At 41.7% G+C, this 27957-nt stretch overlaps 1 protein-coding gene across 1 annotated transcript in view; it reads right to left on the bottom strand.

The window, feature by feature from the left end:
* The window catches only part of FSTL1 (follistatin like 1), a 61891-nt gene that overhangs the window by 20180 nt on the left and 13754 nt on the right, over positions 1 to 27957 (bottom strand). Inside the window, exons 3-6 of the mRNA XM_016192125.2 lie at positions 5707 to 5811; positions 4163 to 4292; positions 1889 to 1921; positions 27 to 157 (exon numbers count right to left, since the gene is read on the bottom strand). Coding sequence (XP_016047611.2) covers positions 27 to 157; positions 1889 to 1921; positions 4163 to 4292; positions 5707 to 5811 — 399 coding nt within the window. The remainder of the gene's footprint in view (positions 1 to 26; positions 158 to 1888; positions 1922 to 4162; positions 4293 to 5706; positions 5812 to 27957) is intronic.

The raw sequence follows: 27957 nt of genomic DNA, 5'->3' as shown, positions 1-27957 counted from the left end.
CACTATTTGATCCAACTCTGGATTACCTTAAAGTACTTGTCCAGGATCTCACTGTAGTTGCTGCCTTTGGAGAACCAGCCATCTGGAATGATCTCTGCTTCCAGCCACTGGATGATGCGATGCCTGAGCTCATCACGGTTGGACTGATAGCAAACGACTGCCAAGAAGGAAGGAGAGAGCTGAATGGTGAGCGAAGAACCATGTGTCACCCAGTACTCATTACTTTCCCAGGACTCAGCAAATGGGAGAGTCGCTCTATGAATTTTCATGATACCCCAAGGATACTGAATAATCTTGGACATTTTACAGGACTCAACCCAGGATACACACACTGTAAAGTGGCTTAACCCAGGACTAAAATCCATGTTTCTAAAAAAGTCAATGAAGACTGATATCACGGAAACAGAGATTGTATTCCCTAAGCAAAAAAAAGAGCAGAAAATAAATTAAAATCCATTTTCATTAATTTTAAGAAGCCAGGGTAAGATTGAATCACTAGAATAGCTCTCTTGGCTTAAAGATGAGCTGAAATAGTAACTGAGAATGATTTCTGGATTCTCTAGTTTTCCCCTCTCTCATCAACTTAGTTTATCAACTCTTTCTCCCACTTAGTATTCCACACCATTTACATGATTCTTTGTTATCAATGGCAGAAAATGAGGGCAAGGAAAGCCATGTTGCGGCCTTGCTCTGGACAGCTGTTGTAAGCCACCTGGAAACAACAGATGGGCTGAGAGCTGGGTGTGTAGGGAAGCAGAGAAGAGAAAGCCTTGGCAAAGGGGAATTCCTTGAGGACAATACATGACAGGGTGTGGGAAGAGCAATGAATAAAGGGAATAAAAATCTCTTCTCCCCACTCTGTAATTCTGTAGCTAGGTGATGTGGGGGAAATTCACTTAACCTCTCTGAGTCTCAATTACACAGTAATTACAAAAGATGTATTTCATCAGGTTATTGTGAGAATCTAGAGAAAAACATGTTAAAGAGATCTGCCATGAATTCATGATGCAATTTAAAATTTTATTCACCAGAGGTAAATAGCATTATGAGTATGCAGAGAGACTCTCATGCTAGGCTGGGCAGTGGCACACTTGGTTAAGTTCACACACCACCATCCAGGCTCAAGCTTCCACTCCCCACCTGCAGGGAGGACACTTCATGAGTAGTAAAGCAGATCTGTAGGTGTCTTTTTTTTTTTCTCTCCCTATCTCCCTTTCCCTCTCAATTTATCTCTGTCTTGTCAAGTAAAAATAAAAGAGAAAGAAAAAAAATGGAAAAAATGGTCACTGTGGATTCGTAGTGCTGGCACCAAGCCCCAGTGATAACCCTGGCAGCAAAAAATAAATGAGACAGACAGACAGACAGAGAGTGTGAGGGAGAGAGAGATATTCTCATGCCTGAGGCTCCAAAGTTCTAGGTTCAGAGCTGAGTATTGCCCTGGTAAAAATAAATAAATAAATAAATAAATAAAATTATATTCAGAGAAAACCATAGGAGAAATCTTACTAGCATTTACAACTCTCCCCTTTCAGAAAGAGTTATGCTCTCTGATTCTGCTCACCCTGAGACATCATTAGGACTATACAGGAGACTCAGTGGCTTTCCTGTCCTTGCAGTTCAATTGCTACTCACCAAAAGAGGAAAATACACTCAAGATTCTGACCCAACCAAGCTACTTCAAGTGATAAGAACAGCAACAATAAAATGCAGGGTTTTTTTTTTTTTTTTTTTTTAGCTTTACTGAACTGTAAAAGGGGAACTAGTTCTGCTAGTTCTGGGCCATACATATTCTAACACATAAGCTCTTATAAGTTGGATGGGGATTGTGAAAGAATTCTTGAAAAGAATCCTCCCTATGATGTACACTGTAAGGAAAACAGGCACTCACCTGGGCTGGCAGATGGACTTACAGATTTCTTCTCTGCAAGACAAAAGGAGAAAATGTACAGTACAAAGTGAAAGCAAAATAAGGAGTCTTTCCTGCCAGCATCCATGTCCCTCCCAGGAAGAAGCAATTACAGAAGCCAGACCTTCCACCTTCTACACCCCATAAAGAATTTTGGTCCATACTCTCAGAGGGAAAGAAATGTTAGGGGAAGATGACCAGAGGACTCTAAACTGAAATTCAATCAGTACCCTGAAAAAAGAAAGGTGAAGGGAGGACACTCAGAAGTAGTAGGTGTGACTTAGAGAGGAAGAGAAGGCAGAGCCAGAAGAAAAAATGTGCAAATATAGATAAACAGTTATAGAAATAACAGTTAACTCATATCTGTGATCTTGGCAGAACTAATGCAGTTCCCAATAAAGAGAATGGGAACACAGAACTCTGGTGATGGGGAAAGTATGAAACTATACCCCTGTTGTTAGCTTATAATTTTGTCAATCAATATTAAATCACTAATAAAAAAATTTAAAAATAAGATGTCTGTATATTCTCAAGATTAAAGCTACTCACCTGAAAGGAGTCATTTTTAAACTTTATCATTTTGTTATGAGAACTTGTCTTTTTTCCTTCCATGGCCCAGGGGTGGTGATATTTTCATTCTCTTTGCTTAACATTTTGGGGTCAATGAGTTGGCCCAGTCTCATTCCTCTCACTAGGTTGAGGGGCCAGTGTGTCACTGGGACTGTAAGAATTCCCATGGAACCCACCATGTCTAGTCCAAGTTTCAGCTTTGCCTATCTCTCCTTGTTTCTGAGTTCCACCTTTAAGTGAGTTCATTCTTCTCCCTCTGGCTCGTCTCACTCAATATGATTCTTTCAAGTTCCATCCATGACGACATGGCCATTGAAGTAAGGCCAAGGCCCTGGAGGAGAGGCAGGGGAAGGAAGGGGGTGGGGACTGAGAGGGCACTGGAGGCCCAATGCACAAAGGTAGAGGAGGGCCTAAGTTAGTAGTGAGACTGGTATACAGACACCTCTCATGGAAGGATGAGATACCGTTCCCATGTAACAACACTGTCTTCTAATTCCTTATTTCCCTAATAAAACACAATTAAAAGAAATTCTATAGGTGTAGGGTTGACTTACAAAGGAAGTGAAGGTAGGATCATTGAATAACAGGGGGAAATATAGATATAGCTATACAGATATAAATATAGTTATAGAATCAGCCCATATTGGTAACCTAGGGAGAACTACTGCAGTTTCCAACAGAGGGGATGTGGACACAGAACTATGGTGGTGGGAATGGTGTGAAATTATAACCCTGTTACCTTACAATTTTGTAAATCAATATTAAAAATTAAAAAAAAAGAAAGTTAAAACAAATATATATAGAATAACTATGGACAGGGAAATGGAATAGAGACCAATGAGCAGGCAAGAACATCTTGTTTCTCCAGGGAAATTCAAATATGAGAAAAGCTGGCAGGGACCAGGTGTCTAATTAGCAATAAGCTTGCAACACCTTCCCTCTTATCCTAATGACAGTGATTGAGGTCGAAAACAAAGGTGATACTACCAGGACTGAGAGATCTTCAAACTGAAAACAGAATGGAAGAAGGGGACTAGGTGGTGGTGCACTTGGTTAAGCACACATAGTACGAAGCTAAGGACCCCCTCAAGGATTCTGGCTCCCCACCTACAGGAGGGTCACTTCACAAGTGCTGAAGCAGGTCTGCAGGTGTCTTTCCTTCTCTCCCCTCCCCCCTCAGTTTTTCTCTGTCTTATCCAAAAAATAAAAAAAAAATTAAAAAAAAGAATGGAAGAAGTGAAAACTCTATTTTCTTTTTTTAAATTTCTTTCACCTTGTGTTCCTCTATTCTTTTTTAAAATTTCTTTATTGGGGGATTAATGTTTTACAGTCAATAGTAAATACAATAGTTTGTACATGCATAATATTTCTCAATATAGAAAACTATATTTTCTTAAAAGGTACAGAATGCATTTGAATATTTCCTTATTACCACTGAGTATTATTGGAATCCCCTTACCCATTCCTGAGCTATGGACAGTGCTGAAAGCTTTCCTGGGAGTCTGGACCATCCAAGGTTAACTTAGTAGGCTCACGGACACCCAGAGGATACATCTCCTAGCACCTAGATGGTCACCACAGCTTTGGGCACTGGGGTCAGGGTAAAAAGGACCTCCAGGAAGGATGGCCACAGTTTATCTGGATCCTCACAGCTAGAGCTGGCTATGTGGTGAGAGCATGACTTACCTTTGCAGTGACCATCGTAATTGACCTGGATTTTGGACCCTGTGAGGCAGGCATCTCTATGCAGCTCACAGTGGTTGAGGTAGGTCTTGCCATTGCTGCCACACACAGGCCTCTTGTGAGGTTTGCATTGCTGAAACATACAAACAGAGGATGTTTGTGTTACCAGGATACTGGCATCTACACACACACACACACACACACACACACACACACACACACACACACACACAAACTCACTTTTCTTCTGGGCCCTGTCTATAAGGGTCTTTGCTCTCTTGCTTTTGTAAAGTATTCAAGGGCAATTTTGTTTTCCACTTAAACTCCCAAGGCCTGCTGTGAGGCTGGGCATGAAGGTGCCTGGGACTCTGAAGTATTACAGAGAGCCACTGTGAATAGGGAAACGGGCCAAAGTTCACTTGGCAACTCAATTCTACTTTGGCTGCTTAAAGTGCCATGGTAAAATACAAGCTCGATTTCTTCAGACTTTTGAAAGGGGAGAAGGAAAGTAAGTTCAACCAGACTTAATAGAGGCTTTAATGCAAGGCAGAGCAGATGGGGTAAAAAGCATAGAATACTAAAACTGGAAGGAAGCCTAACCCCTTCAATTCACAGATGAGAATACCAAAGCCCAGAAAGATGAACTTAATTCAACTAGTATTTATTACTGAGTTACTCCTATTAGGAGCAAAGTCAAATATGGCTTGCCTTCATGGAACTCATGAGAACTAATTTGATTAAAATCACAGAGCTTTCTGTGACACAGTTGAGATCTGATGCCAGATTTCCACACCTAGGTTCCAAGGCTCAGGTCAACACACAATGGGCCAGGTAGTACTAGTGAGGTCCTGTCAGGGTCCCCAGCTGATCTTGTTTCCAGGTTTCTGAGTTGGGGGATTTCCTTTCTGGGGTCATTGGTCAGGATTCTTTACCTGGGGACTAAATTGGGTCTACTTCTCTGTAGAAACACAGGTATATTTCCAGGTTAAGGATTGTTTTGACAGAAGAACACACACCTAGGGTATTTATCCTCACCAAAGAGTAGTTCCTCAAAGACTTTTTTAAAAAAGTATTTACCTTGATTTTTAATTTCTTTGAAAAAATATGAATCCTGTGATCTTTTTAAAATATTTATTTATTCCCTTTTGTTGCCCTTGTTTTATTGTTGTAGTTATTATTGTTGTTGTTATTGATGTCGTCATTGTTGGATAGGACAGAGAGAAATGGAGAGAGGAGGGGAAGACAGAGAGGAGGAGAGAAAGATAGACACCTGCAGACCTGCTTCACCGCCTGTGAAGTGACTCCCTTACAGGTGGGGAGCTGGGGGCTCTAACCGGGATCCTTACGCCGGTCCATGTGCTTTGCGCCACCTGCGCTTAACCCGCTACACTACTGCCCAACTCCCGAATCCTGTGATCTTAATATATATATACCTTGACCTAGCAAGGCCTTGTGGTGATCAATTACAAAAATAAAAGCAGCAGCATGTAAGGTATTTTCACAAAGATAATCTTGTTTGTGGTGGTACAGAAGACCTCAGGACTTACCTCAATGCAGAGGCAGGTGGGCTCTCCCTTCTCTGTGACTGCACATTCCCGGCCAGCTCCACAGAACACATTGGCACAGATCTTAGACTTGCTCTTTAGTTCTTCCTGAAAGTCATAAAGAAAACCATGTCACTGAGATGAGCCCCTCACAGATCGACTGATGGCAATCATCTTTTGGGCTCAGTCTTGGTCTGAAGCCAAGGTCCTGTGGAGGGTCCTGAAGATCTGGAAGCTGTCATCAATGATGACTGACACTGGGCTCTCTGGGACTTTTTAAGCCCAGATCCGGCTACCTCTGAGTATCTAAGATTGTTTCTTGAAGAGCAAGTGTTCTTTTTTGTCACTGTCAGGGCTTCACTGCTCTGGGTTGACTTTGTCAGATAGAAATAGAGACAAAGGGAGATGAAAGGTGCTCCAAAGCACTGAAACTTCCCTTGGTGCAACAGGGACCAGACTTGAACTTGGGTTACGTGCATAACAGAGCACGTATACTATCCAGGTAAGCTATCTTGCTGGCTTAAGAGCTCCTTTCTTGCCGGTTTCCTTTCTTCTAAAAATATTTAGTGTATTACTATAGGCCAACACCACATTAAAGACTGGGGGTATAAAGGCACAACTACTCAACAAGCTCCATTACTCTCTTAGAAAACCCAGAAAGAGACATTTAGAAAGCAATATGAAGGGCACCAGGTGGTGGCCACCTGGTAGAGTGCATAATTTATAAGGTTCAAGCCTTCGCTCCTCACCTGCAGGGGGAAGCTTTACAAGCAGCAAAGCAGGTCTGCAGGTGTTTATCTCTCTCGCTCTCTATATCCCCATCCTCTCTCAATTTCTCTCTGTCCTATCTAATAAAACTTAAAAAAAAAAAAAAAGGCCCCCAGGAGCAGTGGATTCATAGTGTAGACATCAAGCCCCAGCAACCCTGAAGGCAAACATAAAATAAAATAAAATAAAATAAAATAAAATAAAGGCACTAACATTGCAAAAGGCCTTTGAAAGATGGCTAAACTACTGGAAACATGGAATATGCTATTATTCAACATGGCTATATTCAGTTCCTGTCCATATCTGCCTCTGGCTTGAAGACCAAGACGGCTAAATCACTACACTGCAGGTAGAACCATCCTCAAACCATCTGTGGGTGAACATTCCTGTTGAGACATGTATGGTAGAACTGACAAGGCAGGAAGTGAAAAATGCAGGCGCTCCTTCACATATAATTGCCGTAGAAAGTTAGTCTCATCTCATTTGTCAACCAAGCCAGGATTAATGGTGGTTGAACAAAGAATGTTATGCTCTCCGTGACATAAACTGTTCCAGTTTACTGAGGTTTCACTGGCTGAGACAAAGGTGCAGCAGAGTCATAGATCTAATACAGTCAAGGTGCCGATGAACTTGAGAGTCTGCCTTTCAGATCAAGTCTACCAGGTCCTGTAGAGAACTCACACCCACAAAGCTTGTACCAGTAAAATTATTATACCTAAAAATGGGTTAAAAAAAAAAAAAAAAAAAAAAACAAAGTAAATGCTGGGAGAATGAATGGGGCTTTGCCCATTTCAGCTAGTTTGCTGCCACCTGCAGGATATTTCGCAAACTCCAGGTTATTATTTTCTCTCCTGAGCCGTCTCGCTGGTCATGCAGGACGGCTCCCATTGGTCTAGAAGCCCTTCCCATGCCCACATCTCATTGGTCCACAGGCTTTTGCTAAACTCATCCTTTCTCCCTTGTAGCTAAGGGGAAATTCAATAAAGCTGGCAGGCAGGGGAAGAACAACAGGCAGGGGTGGGGGAGTGTTGGACTGGAGAGCTGTTATTTCCTAAACCAGGATTGAAGATAAGATCAAACATATTCTCCAAGCAGGGGTGTCCAGGAAACTGCTGGAAATGGAAAGCAGCTCTTAAAAAGGAAGAGGAAAAAGCTATGGCTGATCACTGGGTGGGGGTGGGGTGGGGGGGTGCGTGGGGTGGGGTGGGTGAGGGGGTATCATCACCTTAAATGAGATGATTTCTCTTCTCTCATTCATGAACAGCATGCTACTGGAGGGAAGGATGCAGACAAAATATACCCCTTTAAGGTGTGTCACATGAGTCAGAGACACAAATGCATAGAAAAGCAAGCTCAGACATATGCCTACACTCAAAAGATCTATCAGCACACAGATCCACAGGCAGATACCCATAATCTTTTACTAGCAGTGAGTCCAGAACTAGTCTCTGGAGTCCTCTGAGCCTGTTTCCTCATATGTTAATTGGAGTGGAGGGCAGCCCTGCTGTGAAGATGAAATGAGGTAGTATTTGGAAGTGCATCGAGAACTGGACCGCAAGCCGCCTGTGGAAAGTGCTAAGAATGTTAATGTGGACGGAGCTACCTGCAGAACAGCCCACAGCATTTATGGGGCTTCCTTCAACTTTTTTTTTTTAATAAGTGCTAAACATAAACATTTTTAATTTGAGTTGAGTTCAACCATGCCATTTTCCAGAAATAGTTCTCAAACTTCATGTAAAGAAACATTCGTTTCTTATAGTATAATGGATACATATTTCATTAACACAGTTAAAATTTACCAAAAAAATAAGTTTTCATAATATGATCACATCTTACTGTGTGGACAATCCTGCAAGAACATATGTGTTGTGGCATTAACCCCATTTTCTAGATGAGGAAATGTAATATCACAAAGGTCAAAGTAATTTGTACATTGTCCCAAAGCTGGGAATGAGAGGAGGTAGGGTTACAACCCACCCAGGTCTTCACAGAAGAGATAAATCCCTATTGATAAGTTTCTGGCAACCAGTGATTTTTATTCACATTCTCTTATCTGGGCTTTACAGCAATGCTATAAGTCAGACACCATAATAATCCCCATTTTACAGATGCAAGAATTAAGTCTTGGGGCTGGCAGTGGTACACCTGGTTGAGCTTATGTATTATAGTGTGCAAGGACCCAGGTTCAAGCCCCAGTCCCCACCTGCAGGTGGGGGAAGCTTTATAAACAGTGAAGCAATGCTCCTGGTCTCTGTATCTCTCTCCCTATCTTCTCCCATCCCTCTTGATTTCTCTCTGTCTCTATTCAATAAATTAATTAAACAAAACAAGAAACATTAAAAAAAAAGAACAGAGTCTCAAGATTAAATAACTGTCAGTAATGCTTTTATACTTGATTTCTTACACAGATGGTTCAAGGTGAAGGAAATTATGACGGGGGTGTGACTTACACAATTAGCAAATGCCAGAAGAAGGTGCTTAGGGCATCAGTTTTAAGAATTGAGCTTTCAATTGCACCTTTGCTTTGTATGCCATGGTTGTGAGCAAGGCACTCTCTTTAAATCAGGGTTTCCTCACAGGTGAAATGAGAGCACTAATCCCTTACAGGTTTGTGTGAAAATCGAATGGTGCTGCATACTGCAGAGTGCCTGCAACACGACTGATAGTGGCCATTAGCATTATGGACATTTGATTTTCAGCCATTTCCTTCGCTGGCGCTGTCATGTTCCCACCCATCCTCTCTGGAATAATGCTGAAAAGCAGGATGGATTAAGTGGGGGGAAAAAATGAAGGCCCTAATAACCATGCTCTTTAATACTACACAGGGAAGGAAGGTAAGCTGCTAGTTACACAGCATTCCTCTTTGCAGGTGGTGCATCTGTCAATAGGTGGCAATCTCTCTCTTTGTCTGAAGGATCCCAGAGCCGCAATGCAGAAGTGCAGCCTTTGCTCTGGCAGCCCCTCCCCAGAAAGATGAGGTGTTGGCAGGGAGAGAAAATGGGATGCACACCCCACAGGCACAGACAGCTGACATCAAGGTTTGGGGATTTGGGAAAGAATCAGAAAAGAATGCTCTATCTGAAGCCCCTCTAATCCTCCCAATTCCTCCCATTCACAGCCAGGTTTTAAAGCAGAAACCAACAAATTTCTCTCAAGAAGTAGCTTCTTTTTTGCCTTTTAAAGTCCTCTTAGTTCTATCTTTTCTGAGAGCTGGAGTGTTAGGAGCATCCCCTGAGGCCCCTAGAGAGTTTCTTAGAGTTAAGTGGTCTCATCTGTTGGCTGGCTAAGAGGTTGATTCTGAGTGGAGAACAGCCTTTTTGTTCCTTCCTTCCTCCTCCTCCTCCTTCTTCTTTTTTTAATTTAAGATTTATTTATGTGTGTGTAAAAGACTGGAAGACCAGAGCAAATGTTAAGCTATGCTGGCGGCTGGGGGCGGGGGTGGGGTGTACCTACCCAAGGCCTCACATATCCCAGTTCTGCACTCTACCTGGTAAGCCACCTCCCCAGCTGCAAGAACATTTTAAAAGGGGATGGGCATGTGCTTTGTTTGCTAGCTTCAATTCCTGGCACTTTCTCTCATGAAAATAACCTTTTAAAAAAAGAGGAGAAATATGTGTGACAGGAATGTGGGAATAGAGCAATGATTGGGGGAGGGCTGATAATTGAGGAAGAGAGGGATGAGTCAGGGCAGGTTCACCAACTGACCTAAGGAGTTCTCCATGGATCTGAAGGTCAGTACAGACTGTAAGAAGTTTGGGATCAGGTAGTTTACACAATGAATGTGGTGCCCTGCTTTGGAATATTAATTTTTGTCTGGTCCCTTCTAACTCAGAAATTCTGATTCAAAGTGCAGGGCAGTTTGGATGGAGAGACTGGAAGCAAAGACACCTGTCAGGTGTAAGGCAGCCACTGTGTGTGTGTGTGTCAGAGAGAGAGAGAGAGAGAGAGAGAGAGAGAGAAAGGGAGAAAGACAGAGAGACACTAGGGCTGAGCACCCAACACTAATTAAAGCATCCACAACTGGATGAGAGTCTTCACAGATATCTATCCTTACATCTATGCTGTTATAAATGCTTTCATGTTTTTAGTCATGGAACAGACTGGGGAAGAAGTTAAGATTCGATGAGCTTTGTGATGCACGTAGGTTATGTAACTAGTGAACTGAGTCAGGACAGGAACACAGATCTGTCTTACTCCCAAGTCTCAGTTTTCCATTTTGGGTAACAGTTGGGGTAGTGAGCTGCCAAGAGCTCTCAGAAAGGAGAACTATAAGGAATGGCAAAGGTTACAGGGCACAGTGCAGTCTCACATATGAAACAGTTAATTTACACTAGAATAATTTTTAGAACTTAAGTCCCAAGTCCAGATCAGAATTCCATCTATGCAGAGATAACCACATTGGCACAGGGCTGTTCTGTAGGAATCACAGATTTCTAGGGTCGCAGTAGGTCAATAAGCCTAGAAATTTGAATATGTCTGTGAGAGTGTGGCTGATACATCGATAAAAACCAACAAAACATTCATTGAAATAAACATTAGGTTTCTAGTTTATCCATTTGCATTATTTCCTTGACTTGCCTGTTGGTTTTATTGTCATGCCCAGAGGATTTGGTCTTATAAATTTTCACAATGCATATCCTCCATGGACTGACAGGGAACACTGCTGACGTTTACCAGGTTCTTTCTAAGCACCTGTCAGCTGTGTATGGTGACAATTTCACACCTGTATAGCAATTTTGACTAACTAGTCATTGTTACTATGATTTTTCATTCTAATATCTTTTCATGAAAGACAGGCAGGATTACCTTACCCTTCTAGACTTAACAGTGCATGAGGAAGAAGAAAGTGAGGTTTGTGACTGATTCAAGACCTTGAGGTTGCAGGCTCCAAGTCCTGGCCTGAGGCCTGCAGACTTTGACTCCAGCCTTCTTTACATTAAGCCATTTTGCTCTTTTACAGGTCAAAACTAGAAAAGATGTTTTGAGAGGCCAGGCAGTGACACACCTGGTTAAGCACACACACCACAGTGTACAAGGAACTGGGTTCAAGCCCCTGGTCCCCACCTGCAGGGGAAAAACTTCACAAGTGGTGAAGTAGAGCTGCAGGTATCTCTCTGCCTCTCCCTCTCTATTTCTCTCTCCCTTCTCAATGTTCTCTGTCTTTATCCAATAATAAATAAGTAAAAATTTAAAAATATATATTTTAGAAAAAGATGTATTGAATCCAAAGCCTAAAAAAAATTAAAAAAAAAAAACTACACTTGGAAAAATAGTCCTTACAAGCAAAGGGAGAAAAAACAAATTATTTGTAAAACCACCAATAGAGGTGGTAGTGTGTCTGAACCTCTGGACCAGTCAGCATGAAATCTGAACATAAAATATGCTTTGAATATTTTTCTAAGAAGCCCTCTGAAGTAAAAACAATTTCTGGAATAACAGTGCTCTGGCAGAGGAGGGAGCTTATGAACAAAGCTGTGAAACTGTCAGCTTAATATTCCATCATTTCATTAAAGTGAACTGGGTCAGCTCTGTCTCTGCATCCTTTTCCTTTTTTCTTTTTAACAGTCCTACATCTGCCAAGGTAGAATTTTGGCTCCACTTAACCACTATTCTGTGACAGAGTGGCTTTGTTGATGTGAAAAAGGCTCTCCTTGCTTTGCCAGAATTAGTCATAGAAACTACACAGGAACACCAGGGCCCCTCAGATACGGAAGAGCACCATGGGACAAAGAAACTCACAGAACTAGGGAGAGTGGGAGGAGGACTGAAGTGGGAAGGGTAGGGCTATCAAAGGGTGGGGTGCTGGCTGTCTACTTCTAGGTGGCTGAAAACCAAGCCATTTCAGGACCTTGAAATCTAGCTGGGACATCATGTGACCTTACTCTAGGCTCTCTGTCCCCATTCCCACCCCCATTCCCTGCAAAAAGAATATCTTAATGTGTCCTACATATTCTAGGGAGAGAGGAGGAAGGAGGAGTGATTTCTGATAGCTCTGATGTGCTTGGCCGCAGTCACTGCATTTACATGGTGGTATCTTTTGCTCACAACTAGGCAGTCCCTCATCCTGAATCTAGCTTTTAGGGAGCTTGAAGCTCAAACAATTTGAGGGACATTCCTTAAGAAAAAGAAAATGGGGGGGGGGGGCAGTTGGTATAATGGTTAAGCAAAAGTTTCAACCTCCCACCCCAACCCCACCGTAAGCTAGAGCTGAGCAGTATTCTGATATGGAAAGAGTGGGGGAGAGGATACATAATTCTAACTGCAAAATTGGGCACAGGGCCTTATACATAAAAGGTCTAAAGTTTAGTTTCATAGTAAATTTCACTATCTGTTAGGTAGGGTGCCAGTTAATAATCTGTTTACACATAACCTATCTCAGATAGACTTGTGCATGTACAATTTGGCTTTCCACACACCCACTTGTGTCTTGCCTAAAAGACTCTTCAATAAATGTATTTTACAGTCAGTGTCACTTGGGGTCCATGCAGGTTATGGCCGATATCAGTGGTCAGTGACAGTGGTACACAGTTGAGAGAAGGTGATACGTCTCTCCAAGAGGATTAGCTTAAAGATTTAAAAAGAACTCTATTCTCCCAGAGAGATAGAGAATGGGAAGGCTATCGGGAGGGGGTGGGATGTGTAGATCAGGTTATGGGAATTGTGCGGAATTGTACCCCTCTTATTCTATGGTTTTGTTAATGTCTCCTTTCTTAAATAAAAAAAAGACATATTAATAAATAAACTGAGGCTGGATGTTGGAGCACCTGGTTGAATACATATGTTAAAAAAAGAACTCTATTATGAATCGATAATTCAGGAATTATTTAATTCTCCTTTGATTTAATTTCCATGTTTATCTTCTATCACAACTCATGAGATAACATGTTCCTGACATTTTCTACTCATTATGTGATAATATGTTGCATGTTACTACTTCCAAATTTCAATGGGACAAGACTGTTTACCTAAAACATATCTATTACTATTATTATTATTATTTTATTCAGTCACATTCTCTAAGGTTGAAGGACCTAAATGGCCATCTTATAGAGGGTTTTTTTCACCTTCCTGGCTGTTCTTCACTATCTCAAAAACACCTCCTGTTCCATGGACTTAGGTCTTCCTTGAGGCAGCCCAGACCCAGCAGCACAAATCAGATGCCCAGTTTCTATATAATGCTAAGTTCAATTTCCTGTAATTTTTTTCCAGCCCCAACAGAAATATAGCATTATTCAGCAAGCATTTATAGTGTTAGAAATATGTCCAATCTTTTCTACAGATCTGAAAATAATCACATAAGAAGGATCAAAGAACTGATCCTTTTGGGTAGTGAGGAGAAATCAAGTCCCAAGTTGTGTGGAGGCTATATATAAAAAGGGTCTAGCTAGGAAGCTCTGACTCTAGCACTTCAGCAGATTGTTTCCTGATCTCATGCCTTCATGGCATGGTCCACAACCACCTGTTGGGGCATCTCCCCATGGAGTGCATACTGTCTCCCTGACTCAGGCACAGCCAATGACTCTACTCTGACAGGACTATCAGGCTCTCCTATGTCTGCCTATGGTCCTCACCACAGCATCTAGCTGGTCAGTCTTGCTAATTTTTTTTTTTAAGCAGTCTTTCCCCAGTTTCACTCTCAAGTTTCTTTAGAATGCCTGGGTAGAATTTTGTAAGCCACTTTCTGCTACATTTGAGCATGCTATTCATTTCCAATTCTCTAACTATCAGTCAAAAATGTGTCTGCATTGAAAGAAAACATAAGGTTGCAGGGGTAGCCCTCCAGTTTCCTTTAGTAAAGGCCAGAGTAAGTGGTGTGAATCCACCAGAAACCCTATTTGATGGATGCCTATAATATCAAAGCAAGGATGGTGCAAATTCCATGGCATAACTTCTAAAGGGGTGGCTTCTATCTCCATTGGGGCTTTCTTTCTTTCTCTCTGTCTCTACCTTCCTTCCTTCCTTTCTTTTTCTTTATTGGGGGATTAATGGTTTACAGCCAACAGTGAAATACAATAGTTTGTAGATGCATAACATTTACATATAACAATACAAGCCCTACTAGGTCCTCCTCTGTCCACTGGCCTTTTTGCCTCCAGGGTTATTGCTGGGGCTCGGTGCCTGCACTACGAATCCACCACTCCTGGAGGCTGTTTTTTCACATTTTGTTGCTCATGTTGTGGTTGTAATTGACATTGTTGTTATAGCCAGTGCCACAGCTGGATAGGACAGAGAGAATTCGAGAGAAGAAGACAGAGAGGAGGAGAGAAAGACAGACACCTGTAGGCCTGTTTCACCACTTGTGAAGCGACCCCCTCGCCGGTGGGGAGCTGGGGGCTCAAACCAGGATCCTCACACCAGTCCTTGCACTTTGTGCCAGGTGCGCTTAACCCTCTGCGCCACCGTCCAGCCCCCTCCATTGGCTTTCTAACGTAGCCAGCACAATGGAATACAGACTGAAGGTGGTGGCACATCACGAGCCTGATAGAACTTGAGCTGAGCCCTGAAGAATGGCAGAACTGGGGAGTCGGGGGGGTAGCGCAGCAGGTTAAGTGCACGTGGCGCAAAGCGGAAGGACCCTCGGAAGGATCCCGGTTTGAGCCCCTGGCTCCCCACCTGCAGGGGAGTCGTTTCACAAGCGGTGAAGCAGGTCTGCAGGTGTCTTTCTCTCCCCCTCTCTGTCTTCCTCTCCTCTCTCCATTTTCTCTCTGTCCTATCCAACAACGACATCAATAACAACAACAATAATAACTACAACAACAATAAAAAAACAAGGGCAACAGAAGGGAAAATAAATAAATAGTAATAATAAAAAAACTAAAAAAGATGGAATGGAAAGAGATGTTCTGCCCTGAGGTACCAAGGGTCTCAGGTTCAGTCTCTAGGACCTCCATTAGCCAGTGGTGAGGGAAAAAAAAAAAAAAGAAAGAATGGCAGAACTGGGATGGAAAAACCTCTAAGTGTTTGAGCAAGAGAGTTTTAAGAAGAGTGGGTTGGAGTGGTACATGGGAAAATGGGTGGAAAGGAATTGGGACCACAAGGAAGCCATCTAGGAAGAGCCAGGGACTATAGGTCTCATGTGAGGTGATGGTGTAGCTAGAGAGAAAGAAAAGAATCTAAGAGAAATTTCTAAAGAACAATGAGAAATAGCAGCAGCTGGGTGGAGGAGTGGAATCAAAGTATTCAGGGAGCTCTAAGACCTTGGTTCTGAAGACGTGAGGGGATGAACTGGGATGGGGCAGGCAATGATGACTCAAATTATGGGCAGTAAATCTAAGGGGATGATAAAACATCCTACTGATAAGTGAAAACAAAGAACCACAGATTCACATCTGGATGTCATCCATGGAGGAGTGAGAAATGGGGCCAACAGAACAAAGGAACTCAAAAGAATGGGTGGAAAAGGAGGGCTGAGAAAGCTAAGGAGAGGAAAAGGGAAAGACTAAGACAGACAAGAACAGGAAGAATAGGCTGCCAGCAGCTCACATGGGGACTTCATGCAAATCACCATCACAAAAGGTGTCTTCACGTCTGAAGCAAATGTAAAACTAGACCAGACTACTAGACTTGGCAAGCAGAGCACAGGCTGGAGTTCAGCCCTCCTCCTCTCCTCTTGCAACAATTGTCTGTCTGCACAACTATAGGAGAGCGCTGGAGGCAAAACAGCCAAGAAAGTAAACTAGGTACATTCAGAAAACTGGGAGTAAACCCAGGATGTCCAGAGAGTACCAAGAAATTGAAAAGCAATGCCACTGTATGCAAAATGCTTTGGCAAACATCAGGATAAAATATCAAAAAAAAATTTTTTTTAATCTTTACTGAAACCTGAATCAGTAATTTAGATGACAGAACATACAGGGTGCATCCCGTGAGTACCCATTCATTGGGGAAACTGACGATCCTTCCTAGCCGACTGAATCCACATGGATCCCAGTCACTTTCAAAGCCATTTAACTGGCTATGGAAGAAGGGCAAATGCTAGAAGAAGAACAGAGGCAACAATTTACTATTCAAGGAGAATGAATGCAGGAGCTTGATGTATTCTACATCTAGCTCACTACATGACTTAGTGCAAAGTGCTTGACCTCCTGGGCCTCAGTTTCCCATCTATAAGATGAGAAAGTGGTAGATGAGACCCAAATCCCTTAAACTGTTTGAGTTTTCATAACTAGAGGGCACAGGAATTTGCTATTTCAGGTATTTCTGAATGTCAGACATTAAGAATCTCTCAAAGAAACAGACCTAAATGTCCAAACCAGAGACTGACTATGTATAGAGCCTTTCAAAGGTGTTTCAAGGTTTCTTCTAGGTAGAGATAGTACGGCTGGGTTTTTGTAGTTAAAGGATTTTTCCTAAGCTATGCCTTTTGTTCCCTCCTGGGTCCTGGCAGAGGAAATCAGGAAAGCAATAATGGGACCCCAACTGAATGGCCTGATTTCACTCTTAGTTAACTGGATGAAACCCCCTACTCCCCCAGAATGCCATTAATAACATTTTTATTCTATTTCTGTTTCACATGCAAGGGAAAATAAAAGAGAGACTGGCTAAAGGAAATTCACATGAGATTCACAAGTCTTCATTCCTGCCAAGAACCTGTCACTGAAGTATGTCTGGGACTGCCAGGGCTCACATTTACTTAGCACTCACGCTCTAATTATTTCCACATGTAGTTCAAGGAAAATGGCTGGTGAAAAGTTGGAAAAAGAGAAATAAAGAAGGAAAGAAAGAGAAAGAAAGGGAGAAAGGAAGAACAAATGAGCAAAAGAAAAAAGAAAGAAAGAAGGGTAAAGAAACACACATACCTAAATCCCAATACACTTTAACTAAAGAGGAGAGTGCCCTAGGACAGCTGTATGAGAGACTGGGAGAGCTGGTTTTCAGAAGTGTCCCCTGCAATGCCTGCCACATCTGGTCCAGCCAACATTCCTGCACATTCTAGGCACTCCACCCTCTCCCTTACCATGTTTCCCAAGCCCAGAATTAAACAAAACTCACATTTTTGTTTGTTTTCTAAATGGAATGTCGAATTTGCTCCCCTGCTCTGATGGAAGGCAGATGAAATTTAGGTAGAGTCTAAGAACTGTAAGAACTTTAGAGTCTAAGAACTTCTTTCCATTCTTCCTGCCAGTAGGCTCTAGTGAATTCAGGTATACCCATGGTTAGTTCTGATAAATACCTCCTTGGAAGGAAACTCCCTGACAGAACCTTTCCTGAGCTAGGGAATAGTGCTCCTACCACGTCTGCAGCCCCTTTCCTTATCACAATCTGTAGATGCCTCTCCCTAAAACTGAAAACTAATCTACCATCCTTCAAGGGGCTCATATGACCTGGCACTGACTCTGGTGCTTGTTGGTCACATTTAACAAGGTCTTTGGCACATAATGTAGTCATCTTCCTCTCTCTAGATTTTTTTTTATTGTTTATGAGGTTTTGAGATCTCTGGTTTTCTCACCTCTAGAAATCTTCTTTCTTTTTTGATGGAAATGGGATCTCCAGTGATTTAATTGTTCCAGGCCATGAAAGAGGTGTGTGTGTGTGTGTTTATGTATAGAGGGAGGAAGGGAGGGAGGGAAGGAAGGAGGGAGAAAGAGAGAGAGAGAGAGAGAGAAAAAGAGAGAGAGAGAGGAGAGATAAAAACTGAGAGTGGGGATGTAACCACAGTATCAAAGTTTCTTCCCTTCTTCCTTTGCCATAGCCCTCCCATGTGGTCCCATGTGGTGTCCAGGCAGACACCCTACCTAATGAGCTATCTCTCGGCCTCAGAAATATTCACTTCTTAGTTCCTCTGGCTACAGAATTTCAGGAGCTCTGTGAGGAGCCACAGCAGATCTAAGCTATAAGCAGATGAAAAGGAAATAAAAGGTATAAAGCTCCTGAGGTTCTACATCTTGAAAGAACTCATTACCCTTTGAAAATGTCAGCACTATGAGGTATTGTTAGGTGTTTCTTTAACCTCTAGATGAGCAGAGAGTGTCCCACAAGACCAGCTAAGAAAATAATGTCACCATCTGGAAAGTCTGATTTATTATCTGGATTGCACAAATTCTTCCTTAAGTTTAGCTCAAGTTACACCATTTCAGCCTCAATGGCCTTTTCCTTTCACATGGCAGGAATGCCTTCTACTTTCTCCAAATGTTCATCCCATTTTTTCATGAATTGATTTTGGTCATGTCAAAAAAAACCAAAAACACCAGAATTGTGGCTGGGGAGGTGATGCAGCATTGGTTGCATGTGACCCTGGGTTTCATCTCAGCACCACATAAAATGGTCAAATGGGGGGCCAGGCGGTAGCGCAGCAGGTGAAGTGCAAGTGGCATGAAGCTCAAGGACCAGCTCAGGGATCCTGGTTCAAGCCCCCGGCTCCCCAACTGCAGGGAGGGTCACTTCACAAGTGGTGAAGCAGGTCTGCAGGTGACTATTTTTCTCTCCCCACCTCTGTCTTTCTCTCTTCTCTCAAATTCTCTCTGCCCTATCCAACAACAACAACAGCGATAACAATAATAACAACAAGGGCAACAAAAATGGGGAAAAAAATGGCCTTCAGGAGCAGTGGATTCGTAGTGCAGGCACCGAGCTCCAGTAATAACCCTGGAAGCAAAATAAATAAATAAATAATAGAAAGAAAGGGTCAAACGGTGCTCTGATCTCTCTCAATAAAAACAAATGATCTTTTAAAAAATTAATTGATTGTTTAGATTTGTCTTCCCCAATGCAGCTATAAATTAAATATTATGTTGCGTTATTTTGTAAATCTTAGTGTAGTATCTTGTACCACTTATTCAACATTCATGGAAAACATGAAACTATACCACATGACCCTGAGGAACTGGAAAGAAAAACAGTTTATGTACACTCCTTTCCTGGGTGGTGGTGGTGTGTGTGTAATAGCCTAAAGACTCCACCCTTCACCAGTTAAGAATTTCACTAGTCTAGAATTTCAGTATTAGACTGACTTTCCCACAGAAAGGCACTGAGGTTGTGTAGATGTGTGTGTGTCTGTAATGGATATGAGAACAGGGGACTAAAGAAGTTTTCAGTCATTCTCTTAATGAAAATCTGATGGAAGTCTAGTGGTGGGAAAAAGGATGGAAAGTGGGATTAATATGGGAATGTTAGGTACCTCAAGAAGGTAAAATTAGGTGGGACTTTAAAGTAAAGGGTGGGGCCAGTCAGAAGTCAACCTCCTATATGAGGGAGAAACAGAGAAGAGAACTAAGTGAGAAGACGTCAAGAGAAATCGTGAAAATGGGTTTATAATCCAAGGTAGCTATTTCGTGTTAACTCTTCTAAGGAGTTCCAGCCCCATCACTACCCTGTAAAACAGAAAGGAGTCATGTTGGTCAATCTCCCTAGATTAAAACAGAAGTTTTCTACATTAGGTCCCCCGCAATGTCCTGGGGATTTCTAATCACACCCCTATGGTTTATCCATTAGGTTTATCTTGCCAGTTAAGGATGGGGCATTAGTTGTGCCCACAACTGTTTTTCCTGGGGATCTGAGTATCTTAAGAGAAAGTATAACATGCAACAAAGAGTTGAAACCATTTGAGAGATGGAGAGGGCACAGGTTGGGAGGAGAGCAGGGAATTCAGAGTTGACTCGATCAAAATGCAATAGAGAGATCAAGCAGAGAAATCAACAGTACCTAGCAGAACAGAATAGCACTAGCCCCTAACTTTCAAAATCATGGACAAAGCCCTGGGAATTTTTGGGGCCAGTGTAATTTGCAACACAGCTGTCAAGTTTCCAGCATCCTGGTGCTTATTCTCAGCCCAAGGAATTCAGAAAGGGTTAAAACCCAGCAAGAAACTTAGGGTAAATGAAGCCTCCACATGTGTGGCTCGGTATGGTTCTAGGAGAAGCAGACAGATGTAATTAGAAGTTCTCAGACACTGTGTTGCTATGGCAACTGCTAGCCTGAAGAAGGGGAGGGGGGCTAGAATCCGAGGAGTAGTTTCCCAAGAAAATACTGGAGGGAGGCAGGTGGTATTCATCACCCTCTGGCTCCACCAGCCTCTCCCTCCAGTTTGCCTATTCCTAGACAATGAGAACCTGCAGAACGCAATTTCTCCTCATTCTTGGTTTCTGCAACCCAGATATATATTCAGAGCAATATCAAAATCAAATAAAGCACACCCTTCAGATGGCATGCAAAGGAAGTGGATTTTTGGAGTAGAATTTTGATAGGTGGTCTGGGGAGACAGCATAATGGTTATGCAAAAGCCTTTAATGCCTGAACTTCTGAGGTCCCAGGTTCAATCCTCAGCACTACCACAAGCCAAAGCTGATCATGGCTCTGGTCTCTCTCTGTATCTCTCTTCATTAAAAGAATAAATTAGCAAAACATTAGGAAAAAAATAATTTGTGTATGTATATGTAGTTCCTGGTCCTGGGGATCTTAGTCCATGGACTCAATGAGATACCCAAGGGTAGAGGTTTCCAGGGGCACATACTTATATATCCCTTAACCTAACCCAAACCAGTGGTTCCTGGATCCCGTTGTGGTGATGAAGCCAGACTAGAGTAAGGGAGCAGCAGAAATAACTATTCTAGGCATACGATAGCCAGCCTAGAAATTATGAGCATATGGTTTGGCCACAAGCTCTGTTACAAAATTGTAGGATGTGTCAAGGATAAAGGCTCACACAGGGTGCATCCCCTAGTATTTTCTCAGGAATTCCGGGAAGCATAGCCATCTGGTGGAAGTTACTGGCATTTATTTGTCAAACTGGCTCAAGGCTGGGAGTCAGTAGGGCCTTAATAATTTGTCCTGTGCCCTGGCATGCCCTGGAAAGTGAGTTACAAACCCCTGAACTTAGTGTAGTGTTCCTCACCCCCATGTTTGGAAGACAATGAAGGGCTGCTTATAGCCTCTAGTAACAATTATACTATTGCTGTCAGCTGGGCATGTGTATCAGGAAGTTGTGGCACCCACTATAGGTTCCCTAGATTTTAATAGCCTGGTTTAAAGGAATGTGAACTACTGTAAAACAAATTAAGGGCTACATTAAATCAATTTTTGGGGGGTGAGAAGAAAAAACAATGCTTCAAACATAAACTAATATGTACTCCTTATTATTATCCAAAAGTGAAATTAGAGAAAGCCCATTTCTTTTTTTTATATTTATTTATTTATTCCTTTTTTGTTGCCCTTGTTGTTTTATTATTGTAGTTATTATTGGTGTTGTTATGAGAAAGCCCATTTCTAAGCATGTAAGCAATATACAGAAAAATCAAGGAATACAATGCCAAACATCATAATGAGGACTCAGAGAAGAATAAAGCTAACACCTTTGATAAGGAAATGTGGCATAAATACATGAGATTCTTAACAACAAAATATAGAACCTAGTGAGAAATATCTTAGAAAAATAGTGTGGATAAGTACAATATGTGGATAAGTGAAACGTGCCTGGAGCAGCACTACGCAACATAAATAGGTTATGGGGGAGCACACTTGATTGGGTGTATATGTCAAATTGTGCAAGGACCCAGGTTCAAGCCCCCAGTCTCCACCTGCAGGAGGGAAGCTTCATGAGTGGCGAAGCAGTGCTGTAGGTCTCTCTCTCTCTTTCTCATCCCTCTCAATTTCTCTTTTTTCTCTAAATTAATAAAAAGTAGATAAGCATTAAAAAAGAAATTTTAATAAAAATCTATCAGTTTTACAGATGATTTAAAATTTTCTAGCTGACACATTTTAAAAAGAAATATGTAAAATGTCATTTTCTTTTTATATAAGCCAATGTATTGCTATTTTTGACATGTAATTACTGAATTATCTTACATACTTTTCTTCATAGTAAGGCTCTGAAATTCAGTGTGTATTTTACACTGACAGCAATTTTTATTTGGACCAGTCACATTTCAAGTGTTTGAAAGCCCTCTGAGGCTAGTTTTTTCTCTCACTAAAAGGTAATTCTGAGTTCTGATGTATTACTGAGGGTTGACTAGAAAAAAGCGTTTAGGTTGAAAAAGGACAACTTTCTTTAATTGGAACATTTTAGAAGTGCTGCATGTAAAAAACCAACAGACAGTATCTGAACACTGGGGTAAGGCAGCATGCTCCTCTGAAAGAGGCCAGGATACTAAACAAATGAATATACAGAGTCCTTTGCAAAGAGACAGACATCATGGGAACTTAAGCCCAATTTTGGCTCTGCTGTTCAATGCCTGTGGATGAGTCACTTCACCCTTCTGGTCTCCTCTCTATGTAAAATAAAGCATTTGCCTTTTTTTGTCATGTGGCTTTTGTTCAACTCATGGAAAAAGATAAAGAACTAATTAAATACATGTGTTGTGCTTTCACTTAGCTAAATGCACTTTCCTGCCTTAAAAATCCTGAACAAATCTGATAATTCAAGTGGGTAGTTCTCAAAAAAAGTCTTTTCATCTTGATTCAACTGTTACATTTTGTTGTAACCAGTTTTCAGCAATATCTCCCTCTTACATTTTGTTGTAACCAGTTTTCAGCTCTCTCTCTCTCTCTCTCTCTCTCTCTCTCTCTCTCTCTCTCGACTGGAGCTTAAACTCAAGGAAAACATGCACATTCTATTCTTGAGACATTCCTGCCCTGCATTCTTTCCTTAGAGCAGCAGTCACAGCTGGGGGGAAGGAGCTGTAAAACATACTTGTACTGGCCAATCAGGCCTTAGCTAAAAGAACCAATGAGAGATTGCCAGGTATTCTGCCTTTCCATTGTAGCTTTTTTTTTTTTCCAGAGATTGAAGTCCTGTAAGACACTTATACTGTACCAACAATGCACAAAGACCTCCTTTCTGCTCATTTTGTTCTCCCACAAGGATTGCATTAGAAATTACACAAAACTCCACTAGCTCAATTGCTACAGACAGACTCTCATTTGTGAATGAAACCCACTCAAGTATTGTGCACCAGTATAGTTCTCAAAATTCTTCTTTCACTGTCAACTGACTAACCACTGGAGAAATGCCCTGTTATTGAGTACTATGATTTTGTTGAAAAGTGGACTAATGTAGTATGAAAGCCAGGAAACTTTGTGTGTCAATTCTAAGTGGGTTTAGAGAACAAGGGTGTGAGTAAGAGGGGGTGGGGTTTGCTTCCCAGGACTCTACCCACTAATGCTCACGGTGTGACTGGTGGGATTTTTTTTTTCCCCTAGGAAAAAATACTTCACTGAGATCTAATGTATAAATACAATGGCATTGTTTTATCCATACTAAAGACATCACAGCTATCATTCAAATGAAATAGCTGAGACAGAAAGAGCAGGAAAAGATCTCAATAGGACATGTCTCAGCAAATCAGAAGGTCAGGATAAGATGACCAGAGGCTTTATAATGAGGAATCACCAATAAAAAGTTATAATGCTTTATTTTCTATTCTTCAGGCTCTTAGTTAACTCTGGGAATGGTGCCCAGTTAAGTTAGAATTGCTGATCACAGAAAGAAAAAAAAAAGAAATATTTATTATTCTGCTAGCCTCTGCTTAAATTCCAATTTCATCTGGAGCTGACAGCAATCAGAATCTAGGTGTCAGACTAAGCAAGTCTGGTATTACTCCCATGCCCAAGGTTAAATAAAGTGCTGATGGGCAAGTGATGTCAAGCATCTTCCCAGGCACATGGCATACTTGAAGAATGTGGCACAGAGATAACTGGAGTACAGGGATTATAGACAGAATACTAAGCATATAAGCGCTTCTGCATATTACATAAATGATGTTTGGGCAGGGGTTAATCTGACAAGTACTTATTAGCACCTGCTATATGCCCAATTAAGATCTAGGTACTAAGGATGATTGATGAATGAGACAGAAGTTACTGCCCTGATGGAAGACATATTTTAGAAAGAGAACAATGAGTACACATACAGAATAATAACAGGGTCATTTCAGATTGTGATGAATTTTTAGAAGAGCAGAGAAAGTATGTTTGACTTCTCTCTGGGAGACTAGGGCACCAATTGGTTGGTGTTTAGAGGCTTGAAGGACTTGAAGGGGCCAGAGGGTAGCACACCTGGCAAAGCACACACATTAGTGTGCTCAAGGACCTGGTCCCCATCTGCAGGGGAAGAACTTCATGTGCAGTGAAACAATGCTACAGTTGCCTCTTTTCTCTCTTCCTCCCCCTTCCATCTCAATTTCTCTCTGTTTCTAACCAAACCAATAAATAAATAGCATTTTGAAAAAGAAGAAAAGGAGGAAAAGGAACAGTTTAAATAAGAAAAGCAAGAAGTCTCTGAAGCACCGTGGGATCTGATCATCTATAGAGCAAAAAAGGTCAGTGTGGTTGTGATACAGGGTCATAGAGAAAGCAGTGAGTGATAAGTTGGGATAAGCAGGCAAGGGTTGAAGCATGTAAAGGAACTTGTAGGCGCTGAGTTGTTATTCTATTCTCAGGGGACTCTGGGAAAGTTTACACAGGAGGGTGACATGATCACATATGTTTTACAAAGATTACTCCAGCAGCTATGTAGAAAAGTAGACGGGCAGGAATAAGAGGGAAAAAGGGGGGAGGGAGCAGTCAGGATACTATAGCAGGAATCCAGGCACAAAATGGTGGTATATGGGATGAGGGTGATGGAGACAGAACACGAACACACATACACACACACACACACACACACACACACACACACACACACACACACACACACAGTCTCTTACACTTTACCAATCTAAGCAGAGAGAAGACATTTTCTTGTAGTTAAACAACAGGTTATTGGGGAATAAGGTTTTTCCAACCCAGGTCACTTTAACGTAAGTAATTATGCCCATGAAATGACAATGCTATTGATACTGGGCAAAATAATGGTAACATTATTTAGAAAAATAACACTGTCACCAACTGAAAAACAGCCACAGGTGAGGAAGTCAGCAGGCTCTCTAATCCACACAGCAATTAGATGAAGCAACTTAAGCAGGAAATAAAGAGCCTTCTATTTGATCAAATGTGCAAAGGAAACAAAAAGAGAGAATTTAGAGGGGAAATACAATTACCTAGGCTGTAAAATCACTAACCCAGTGGGGTTACAGGCACTGGTTATTCTTACACATTTTTTGTCTGAGAAAAGACTGCCTTTACAGGATATATAACACAATTTCAGTTTATTTTAACCCAGGTTATATTATATATTCTTCTTATTTTAATGGAACTGGGAGGTGGGGCAGGTTCCACACCTGTGCAGTTTCATCACTCAGCTATTTATTTATTTATTTGCCTCCAGGGTTATTGCTGGGGCTCGATGCCTTTACTATGAATCCACTGCTCCTGGAGGCTATTTTTTCCCTTTTGTTGCCCTTGTTGTTTATTGTTGTGTTATCATTATTGCTGCTGTTTGATAGGACAGAGAGAAATTGAGAGAGGACAGGAAGACAGAACTGGGGAGAGAAAGATAGGCACCTGCAGACCTGCTTCACTGCCTGTAAAGCGACCCCCCTGCAAGTGGGGAGCTGGGGGCTCAATCGGGACCCTTACGCTGGTCCTTGTGCTTTACGCCATGTGCGCTCAACTTGCTGCACTACCACCAGGCCACCCATCACTCAACTACTTTTTCAATTCAGAAAGACACTGTAGCATCAAAACTTTCTCTATTGTTATAGAACCTCCCATGTGGTGCCAGGGCTGAAACTCGGGTTGAGTGCATGGTCATGTAGCACCTACACAGGCACTATACATATGCTTTTGTAGAAAAAAATCCAAGACTCTTCCAGTTGTATTTCTTAGATATAAAGTTATTAGCTTTGTAACGATACTATACACAAATAGCTTAGGAAGTAAGTCTATGGTTAAGTACCAAATCTACTAGATCCAATGTTTAGCGATGGTCTGAATGTCTAGTCTTTACCTTAAACTCTTTACCTTAAACTCTTCCCAATTCCATTTCCCTCCCACTTCCAATCTCTTAGAAAAACTGAGGGAAACCCTAAAATGAACTCACACCTGAAATGGGTGTTCCTGTGCTGTTTTTTTTGTTGTTGTTTGGTTTGGTTTGGTTTTTGTTTTGTCATTAGCCAGCCCTCAGTGCCATGCAGAATGTTAAATCTTCTGTTGAATGTAATGCAGACACCAACTACAGCATAGACTTTATCCTTAAAACAAATAACTAATCCAAGAAGTCAGCTCCTCTATGTGTGGCTGCTGGCAAGGCCAAGACCACACAGGATAAAAAGAGGAAAGAAAATAGAATACTCCAAAGACAGAAGACTGGGGTGGTGGGTGGGGATGGAGGAACGACAAATGAACATTTCTGAAAGATTCTTAGGATTCTAAGGAGAAGCCAGGTACATTTCTTGTTTCTGAAGTAGAACTTATTCTGCTCCAGTGAATTGCAGCATGGTAATTACAGCATAAAGTGAAGCCTAGAAGATGGGGCTGCCTTTAGAAAAGTGACGCTGAGCATCTGAGAATTTTGTCTTTACCATAAAGCAGATTTTGTGATCATGACTGAAATGTCCATTCCTGGATCCTTCTAATGAGCTAATAGGAAAGGGAACTGAGGAATGCCTGTTTGTGCTCAGCGTAGGGACTTAGGATTCTGCCTATATGGCTTTACTAAAAAAAAAAAAGGGGGGGGCGGGTGGTAGCACAGCAGGTTAAGCGTATGTGGCGCAAAGCGCAAGAACTAGAGTAAGGACCCTGGTTCGAGGCCCCAGCTCCCCACCTGCAGGGGTCGCTTCACAGGTGGTGAAGCAGGTCTGCAGGTGTCTCTCTTTCTCTCGCCCTCTCTATCTTCCCCTCCTCTCTCCATTTCTCTCTGTCCTATCCAACAACAATGACATCAATAACACAACAATAATAACTACAACAATAAAACACCAAGGGCAACAAAAGGGAATAAATAAATATATTTTTTTTAAAGGCTGGGATTTAGGGCCTGCACAGATACACAGTAACTCCACTGCTCTGGAAAGTAATTTTTTCTTTAAATAGAGGGTAACACAAGGAGAGACAAAGCTGATTTTAATTCAATTCTCATACTACACTAGTAACCTTATTAGGAAAGCCACACAGAACATTGGAACTGCCTCTGGTTCAGGACCAACAGTCAGTACAATTTAGCACACGGGGATTATCAAGTAGGAATGTAGTTAAGGTACCCAGCAATAAAACAGGACTAAAACATCTACACTGGCCTGTTTTCATGTATCTTCACAGGCCACCTGATCTAACCACTCAGGCCAAGACTGAAGACTAGTGTCCATGGGCTACAGTCAGAAGCCAAAGCCCTGAAATGAGTTAGACAGTAGGATTCCCTGTTCAGGAAGGGTAGGACCTGGTCATTTGTCTGGTAATAAGGTCAGAGGTTAAAAAAAAAAGGTTTCTGGACAATAAAGTCAGGGTCCATGCAACATTTTTTCAGACACTAGATCATTATTTTTAAAAAGAAAATGTGAGCATTTACAAAGCCCAGAGGAAAGTTTTACTTATTTTTGCTTTTTAAAAAACAGGTTCAGTAAAAGCTCCAATAGCACACTTTGCAATTTGTGGAGTTTTCATTTCTTTTTTCTTTTG

This window comes from Erinaceus europaeus, chromosome 9, assembly GCF_950295315.1.
Source record: "Erinaceus europaeus chromosome 9, mEriEur2.1, whole genome shotgun sequence".
In the NCBI taxonomy this organism is placed as follows: Eukaryota; Metazoa; Chordata; class Mammalia; order Eulipotyphla; family Erinaceidae; genus Erinaceus; species Erinaceus europaeus.
The sequence above is the reverse complement of the archived record's forward strand: the minus strand, read 5'-3'. Positions and strand labels throughout refer to the sequence as shown.